General features: G+C 37.0%; 1 protein-coding gene across 3 annotated transcripts in view; it reads right to left on the bottom strand.

Annotated features, from left to right (window-relative positions):
- Positions 1-274: 274 nt before the first annotated feature.
- The window catches only part of rau (RA domain-containing protein rau), a 50,692-nt gene continuing 41,852 nt past the window's right edge, over positions 275-9,114 (bottom strand). For all 3 annotated transcript variants that reach the window (XM_069124599.1, XM_069124600.1, XM_069124598.1), the window contains 4 exons: positions 4,279-4,535; positions 3,165-3,228; positions 2,444-2,692; positions 275-2,051 (listed from right to left, as the gene is read on the bottom strand). In XM_069124599.1, the coding sequence (XP_068980700.1) occupies positions 1,695-2,051; positions 2,444-2,692; positions 3,165-3,228; positions 4,279-4,535 (927 nt within the window). In that variant the 3' untranslated portion in view covers positions 275-1,694. The remainder of the gene's footprint in view (positions 2,052-2,443; positions 2,693-3,164; positions 3,229-4,278; positions 4,536-9,114) is intronic.

The raw sequence follows: 9,114 nt of genomic DNA, 5'->3' as shown, positions 1-9,114 counted from the left end.
TACTTCAAAATTTCTTGAAAATTTTTCTTTGAAATAAAAGCGAGATCGAGACATAAAAAATACGAATTAAATACTATACGTAAATAAATTGTACTGCACTTTGGATATTTTATATTATTTTCTATACTATGTGGGTTGTTCCATCTTTGTGTTTTTAAATTCCTCATAAGTGCATAACACGCAACCAACTAATTATCTTATTGTGTTATTTTATTAGTCGTAAGGAAACACGAAGATTATAGGGGAATGAAAATCGATTAAATTTTTAGACACGTGAGACGAAACTTTTTTTCTTCGATGAATTATAAACGACGTTACAAAATGAATATTTACATTCTACCGTGTCGCTTGGAATAATACAAGGTTCATTGTACTCGTTACAAGTTAAGCTGGTAAATCGCGCGGAACTCGCGATCTATTTGCGCAATCTCGACGCAACGATTTCACATTTGCAACACGCATAAGCGGCGAAAAAGAAATAGGCTCTGCTTGTTTTGTCGCACGTGATTAAATCTACGCGGTTTTCAGTTTTATATCGTGGCGACTCTTTGGCAATCGATGCAACCTTAACGAAACGTGATGAAAAGAGTAGAAAAGATAGAAGATAGAATTGCCTATTTACAACGATTTATAAAAAGAAGATATAATATTGATAGTATGTTTCTTTAAATGCAAGCTCTGTGAAAATTAAACCAGATAAACTCGTCAATTTTTGTAACATTTACAATCGCGACTGGTTACTAGGGGTAATTACCAAAGCTATCCGAGTACCTCGTCGTTTATTCGATATATTTACACTCGAATCCCGTTCGATCATATTGCACGACGAAATTTACAGCGCGGGATCCTGCTAAAATAACTTAAAATTTCCAGGCTCGCTCTCTTAGACGCATACACGATTGTTATAAATAAATAACTGTTACATTCCTCGATCTTCTTGGGTAAAATGTAATTTCTAACATATAAATACACGATGGTGTGAAACCCGCGGGACTATTTTGTACCATTTTTAAATTCTTATACAAATTCTATAGAAGTTGCCTGTAAAAATATTAATATTCCCCTCGATTATTTATCTCCTCGTAATACATCATAAAATTGTGAAACATTTAATTCAATACTTTAACGACGACGTTCAGATAAGTCCCAAAGGCTTACATGTTATTACACTTCGACTTTGTCCATTAGCATATCTCTCTATCGCAAGACATTTACACAATATACGTCTGAATATACTATTTACCTAACATTTCATACGTCTACCTTTGGTACAATTGTTCTCGCTATTGACTATAATCGTAAATTCTCTTTGTTCCGTCTGATCGACGTGATACAGCCGAGACACGAATCCGTGCTCCTTTTTACCATTTACTTTCTATTCCTTCATAATCCATTACAATTCACAAATAATCTCAAATCTGAAGAACTACATTCCTGCAAATTAATCTTCCTCCAAAATCTTCCCTTAAATTCTAATTTTCAAAGAAAACTAGGCCCTACCTGAAAAATCTCGCCACATTTTAACTCTCACCATTACTCAACTTCTTGCTTCAAATACTGCTTAACACGATTGAGAAAAAGCTGCAGCCAATTATCAGCACATTTCATGCAGCTGCAACTTCATTTTTCATTTTTACATTCTATATCATTCATGAATCAATTCTATCAACAAATTACAATTAATTATACAACGTTTATATGAACAAATAATTTTCGTAGTCCGCGTACGAGGACGCTGTGATATGTTTCGATGAGATTGGCGTTGATGGAACGCTCTGAGGCAATTGTTGCATTCGAGGTAGTTGCAACTGCGGTAGTTGTGTCGCGTGGGGCACCACGATTCTTGGTTGCTGATTCAGCGAGCCCAAGGACAGATGATGTTGGTCGATCTTATGGATGTTATTATTGTTGATCGAACTGGTATCTTTATGCTGATACAACTGCAAATGATTGTTGTTGTCGTTTCCTGGGTTGTAATGGGCTTGATGGGTACTGTGGAGGTTCAGTCTTGACATCGCCATGCTGATGCTCGAGTCCGACGCCCACATGCTCTGCGAACAGGACGATTGTGTAACGAATTTGACTTTCTATTATGTTCTAATGAATGACGCCGATTATGTTGGTTGACGCAGCGAGATGCGTTCGTACGCGCAATTACAATCGGCAGTCTTGGAGAACATCCAAGATTAGGAATTCCTTTGTTCTTTGCGTGAGAACACGTACAATGATCGTTTGGTTTCTTAGAAATCGACTTTTGTGGAGAAATTAGAAATCGGCTAGTTTGCCTTCTGATAATTAATTTTTTAACTTGCTGGGTAGAATAATATTGAGGAAGCTTTTCAAATACATATTCCGAGTATTCAATAAAAATATTTAGAAAGTTTCTCAGGTAATTGTGGATTAATTAAGGGAATCTAAGGTAGTTAATAACTGGTTTATGTACTTTTCTTCTATGAGGATTGTAGTCAGGGTTGCGTCTTATGCGAAGATGACGATCGGCGCTTGCCCATCGTTGCGTGACTTTAAGGGGTGAGTCGTCAGGATGCAACTTCCTTTGGTACTCTTCGCCTTCGCAGACCTCGTATAGAGAGAATTGTTCGACGCGTTCTTTAGAACTGTAGCAGCTCAATAACATCTGGATCAGTTCGTCCACGGTAGTCTGTTCTGAGACTAGTAGACTCTTGTACTTTGACTGTAAACGATAAAATATTCTTGATAAATTACTTGTAAAAATATCGGTAAGGTAGCACATACAATTTTATAGAATAAAACACAGAATAAGACAGAACATAATACATTAGAAGAAAGAAAATTACAATAAGTGAGAGCAGAGAATAATATACACCGCTCTTTACATAATAATTAAGGGATCATTTTCTGTGTCACTTTGATTTTTACATTCACTTCTTGTGTTTCTACTCTTTTTTTGTAAATATTTGCTTTAAAGTCAGTCTCTATTAAAGTCAAACTGTCAAGTACGATGAAATACAGTAAATTAAAATGGAGTACAACGCAGCAGAACAGAATAGAGAAGAATATGGAAAGAATATGGAAATATTAAACGTTTTAAAATAGAGTAAAGTAAAATAAGATGGAATAGAACGAAATAGCAAATTAAATTACGAGGAAACATGTAAAACGGTTCTGAAGTGTGCGTAACTTACTCCGGACATGAGCGCGCTGTCGTATATTTTGACAAGTCCACCACGGCGTGTTTGCAACGAGAATCTGCAACAAGAAAACATCCGTGAATTTCATGGATATCGTAGGGGTCGGCGAGTTCAAAGAGAATCGACGAACGCTACTTCTACGTAAAAACACCGGACCCGAAACTTCCAGTCAAACACTGTCTGTCTACGTATATCTTTGCCGGAAGTTTCGAACTACCATGAAAACACTGTTGACTTCCAACCTTCTCCCTATCGCGCGACACAAAGCTTCGACACTTAAAACCTAAACGTTTCTGCCTTCTGTTCGCAGACCTTTCCCGAAATTTAAGTATCTCGACACCTTTCTTTGTCTTTAGGAATACATACATTTGCATTTTACGTTGAAACGAGAACTGAAATATAATGGATCCTTGCATAATACGAAATATGTGTTCCTTGCTATACGAAACATGTGCTTAAATTATACCAATTCAGATGTAGATTGCAGATGTTTATGCAAATTTATATTTCTACGAACTGCTGCATTTGTGAACAATTGAAGAAATTCAAGTAGTCAATTCTTTCATTTTTGCACATTTAAATTTTCCATAAACACGTGGACATTCGTGGTCTACTTGCAACCACTAGCTTCCCCTATGGACGTATTGCCTTTTCTAAAAAGAAAGTTGAAGATTACATCGATTTGTAATACAGTTTATGAGGATATTTTTCCAGTTCAATAAGTACACCATCGTAACTTTTTCATCACCCTATGAAAGTTCATATCACAGAAGCTAAACAGCGGACCACTGTATTTATAACGCTACTACCATTTCGATTAAAAATCTAAGCGAAACGAGGAAGCCTCCATCCTCCGACTTATTCCCCCAACTCGTTAGCATAAATAAAGGCACGTCTCGCGCGGTCGAGCCAGACGACTCGAAGAAGCCAGAACAAAGGGAATCTCTCTCGAAAGGACGTTGCTCGTCGTTGGCTCGTGCTCATCGACCCACAAGAAGTCGTGTTTACGGTCGGTCGCGAGCCCTGAAATTACGTCACGTAGCCGACCGAAACCGAGGGGAAGGTAAGTTTAAAAGAGTAGATGGAGAAAAGATGACCGGAATCGTACCTGGAATCGCCACGAGGATGACACGATTGTAAGACGGCAGGCCTTGCATCCTCGTCCAAAGGAAGAACGGTCCTCACGTTGGGTCTTCGTACGGTGACCTCCATGGTGAGGTAGTACAGCTTGGGATCACGGTGCCTCATGCGATACTTGTTCAATAAGTTCTGGACGATCTCACGACAAGTCGTTTCGTACGAGATGCACAGGGTCTTGTACTCGATGTCTGGTCGCAGGCAGTTGGCGTACACTTTTATGGTTGTCTGCAAGGAAAATCGAAGATCGTTAGTATGCATGTATTTTGGTAAAAGTTTTGCAAAGTTTGAAAAACTGTGAACAGATTTAGGAATGTTTGGGATGGAAAAATTCAATCGTTCATGGGGTTCGTTTAAAAATAGATTGGATTAATGTCAGAGCTGTCTGGTCAGAAATTCTTAAATAAGAGAATTGAGAATAAGAGAATCTGATAGTTCAACTGTAATCTCTGTAGAATTAATCGATACGATATTCACAATTAACTAGATTAATTAAAACTTGAGCAGATTAATTAAAATCTTAGACTAGTATTAGGATGAATATTCATTTTTGTTTGATCCTTGGAATCCACGGAAGCAAAGGTACACTATTCTTATTGCAATTTCTAATGTCACAATGTCATGACAATCTATTTTCTTCTTCTCTTCCCTTTCATTCACATCCTTATTTTCTTCTCTTCTTTCTTTCTCTGGGGTTAGTATCCTGTCTGAATGTCTCACATATCTAGCAGTTATCCTTTTGCGCAATGTTTTGATTGAATTGAAATATTATTCTAAAAGTCTCTTAATAGTCACTAGCTTAAAATTTAGAGAGAGGGTTGTTCTAAGAAAGAATACGTGGTTCTTTAGAAGGAGCCTGCATCGCAGAAAGAAAAAGCGTGGAGGAAGACGACGTCTTGTTGTCGCAGGAGGAACTATGAAAAAAATGGTAAAGCCTCGATGCACGAGACGAGAACCTTGACAATTAGTCCATAATTAACTCGGAGACAGACGTTGGCCACGCGTGCTGCATAAAACGCTATCAACCCTTCAGATACACCAGTTACGAGGGGATGTGTGCACCGAAAATAAACCAGACACCAGATCACCCCGTTCGCAGATGGTTAAAAGTCATACTTGTGTGTATTCGTATGTCAGGATTAAGCCCCGTTTACACAGCGGTAGCCTATAATATTAAATACATGGGGTGTGAAAATTGATGTTAGCCCCACACGAACAGAATCAAGATGTCCATAATCGAAATTCGTACGGTAAAATTAAATTTTATAAAAATAAGCAATGTTCAAATAGTATATAACTTTCATTATAGAATAACTAAATATTTCAGGGCTAAAAAAATGTTCCTGTTTCTATCAATTATTAAACCTGCAAACAGCGAAGGCTGCAGTCTTGACTCATACAGATATCTCAAGTTTATTATCGCTTTCTACCTTACATTTAAGTATTATTATTTTATCAAACTATATTAACAATTTTATTTCTTAAGTAAATTTAATTATCACGTGCGGATAAAAAGCCTTTTCACTTGACTCTTCGCTTTATCGCTGTGAAATAAAGCAATCGACGTTGGTGATAATGGTCTAGCCTCTGACCGAAGGTTAATATTAGAAACATATTCCGCTGGTATTTTAGTGAAAAAGACCACAAAAATCAGAATTAATTTTGCCAACGTCAAATGCATACATTTATCGCTTGTTAAGTCCGAGAGATTAAGCTCATTAATACGAGCCACGGTCGAAGCAAGTAACTAATTATAAACGTTCGAACTCCAATCTGTCAATAAGCCAGATGTTACTAGCCGAAGACTTGGCCCACACGTTTGCAAGTACCACTCAGCGTTTGGAAAACACGTGTAGGCAGATTTTATGACCGCAAGCCACGCTTTATTTCCAACTGTAACGATCTGCGCCAAATGCGGCGAATCGCGCGCGGTACAAAACTTGCCACTGCTCGAATTATGGGCTACGTGTCAGCGCACAATGATTTTCTCGGAATATACCAAGCGAAATCATGGAACTAACGGAGTATGACGTTCGTGATACCTCGATTGAACTCGTTCAGATTTTCGCTAAGCTACGGCCATATTCGACGAGCACGTTTCAAAGAGAATGCGGAGATTATCCTTTCACCGCGTATCGTTTTGTAACGCAATATGACCCTTTTATGTCTATGGCTTATTTGGCTATTCGATTCCTTGGATAAATTGAATGGGCATTATATGTGAACGTGTTTGGACAAATTTAGGGGTGTCCCGTATCAATTACTACACGCTTGTTCAAACATCGAATGGCTGGTCCGTATGCCTGGATAATTCTAGATTCTAGATAATTGGTGTACATATTTGTACAATAAAGCGTAATTACCTTGTGTAAATATGATTGATATATTTCGTCTTGTCGTTTATAGAATTTTATCTTCGTTAGTTGATTAATTGTAATATACGATATTAAAGAGCACAAACAGTCTAAAGCAAGTCGACAGTAAAAGGATAGTTGTGTAAATTAGTTACAAGGAAAATTCTAAAGGGAAGTAAAAATCGATACAAATATACTATACTTGTACTAAAGTCTTCAGTGATGACTATATTAAAGCCAGGAATATGATAATTATATATTCTTCCGAGAAAAATGACACACTCACATATGATCACTGAGTTTAATTCACAGAAATATTCATAATAATATTCATCGTATCTTTTGAAATTCTTAAACAATCACTAAATGTATATGCATAGAATTTCGCAAGAAACCAGAACTGTTTGAAGACGAGTATAATCTACTTTAATACTGTAATAAATATACCAATGAAATTATGAAAATACCAGTCGATTTTGTAAAATTGTAACACGAAATATTCTGCACGCTAAATTCAGCCTCAAAAATGGTTCTTATCTCAGGAACAGAATATTTTCGATACTTCCGATATTTCAAATCGTCTGTAGAGAACGTAACGCCAGGTTCGTGGTCGTATTTGCGTTCCAACTAAACAAACAGCGGGATCCTAGCACGCCTCCATCGTGGAATTCCCGGTGGTGTTTTACGACGACCGGGAATCGATAGAGAGTTGGCGTGTTCCGTTCTAACGAGCCCTAACAAAGCAGTAATATATATACGCCGTTCTTGTAAACACAACGTCGCGTTAGAAAACGCTTGTGGACTGTTAGAATTTTTAACGTCTTCTCCGTGCTACCGTACATGTAATTTCTGCAGAGGAGAAGAGGAAAGAAAAGACTGTCGCGACGTAGACACATTGCGAGATTTCTGATTCATCGCAGAAATTCCAATACGCTTACGCGCGAACGTTTATGCGGTTTACGCGGAATCCGCGAGTGCTCGAGCACCGAAGTATCGATCCTTAGTCGACTTTTTCTGCTCCTTGAACGTGGTCACGAAGGTCGCTTCTTGTTCGACGACTCCAAATTCCATTTTCAGAAGCTGCCTTCTCAGAACTTTCTACTTTTCTCCATTTGGATCATTATAACGTTCTGTTCTCTGTACAAGATGTTTCGTTGAATGTGGAAATTAATTCGAGTTAAGTTTCTGTTTTACATTCAGATTTCCTCATGTTGTAAATTTATTTCCTCGTGTTTGAAGATATGACAGATGCGTTTATATATCTTGACAAGACACGATTTGTTCGTTTTTAATATTTAGTATTTATTTAATATTTATCGATAATAAAACTTTAATCGTGTTTATAAAGACAGAATTAATTTACGCACTCAACTGGAATACCAAGTTTCCTGTACTATTACCATTACGACTTTTATTATTAAATAATTACTACTATATGAGTCAGCAAATCATTGAGTAGTTTTTTAAGATATTAGCTGTTATGGTCGTCGGTATGGAGATCACAGAAATACATTTCTAGCAATTTTCTACTATCGATAGTAACCTTCAAATAATGAAATATTTTACATGAATATTTTTCGCCTATTCATTAACAATGACCTGAAACCTATATAACGTTAAAAAATTAAAAAAAAAACAGTTGGCAGTTAATAGATTGTAAATGATACGAATGAATAATTCACACTTTATAGTTTTCATGTTTATAAGATAAAACAGGCAGCTCTAATAAAACATTTTTGTCGCACAACAAGTCGATCATGTTATCGGTTGTGTTTATATAACGAAGCGAGTGAAGTAGCGCGTTCCTATCGAATCCAAGTCACTAATGACGGCCGTAGTCTAAAGAGGAACTGCATTCGATCGACAGAGCGTGTGTTTTCTTCGTTGGCGGCGGCTAATGAAAGAGAAAATAATATGGAAGATAAGAAAAAGCGTGTAGACGAACGCATACAAGTGTCAAAGGGAGGGTCTGTCGCTCGTCAGGAACTAGTTCAAAAAAGAAGCCACCCTGTCACAGAAACATCAATAACTCCCAGCCGGCTGTACGAACCGAAATACACGTCAGGATATTCCTGCTTAGAAGTTCGAGTGCGTTAAAAGTATCCTGTCGTTAGAACAATCCCTATCTACATATGTATGGAACCACTTCCAACGTAAGTGATATGAATAATAATCTGGTCGAGGTTTTGATCGAGCTATTGAAATGGTGAACAAAATATTAAGTACCAAAAAGAAGGAGTAAAGAATGACTTCTTTTTTAATAAAAAAGAATGTAAATTACACACAGAGTAGGATGGAACGTGTTACAAGCGATAGAATAATTTATTTTTGCTTTTAGGGTTATGATAAGGTAGAGATATGATCGTAAATGGAAACCTTAAAATGTGTTTTGTAAGCGTATTATTACAATGGGTATAATTATAAAATAATTCTTTGTATTAGAAAAGGAAAAA

The sequence above is a fragment of the Bombus flavifrons genome, chromosome 12 (assembly GCF_040668555.2).
Source record: "Bombus flavifrons isolate JBK064 chromosome 12, iyBomFlav1_principal, whole genome shotgun sequence".
Classification (NCBI taxonomy): domain Eukaryota; kingdom Metazoa; phylum Arthropoda; class Insecta; order Hymenoptera; family Apidae; genus Bombus; species Bombus flavifrons.
Note: the sequence above shows the minus strand (reverse complement) of the source record. Positions and strands in the feature narration are given on the sequence as shown.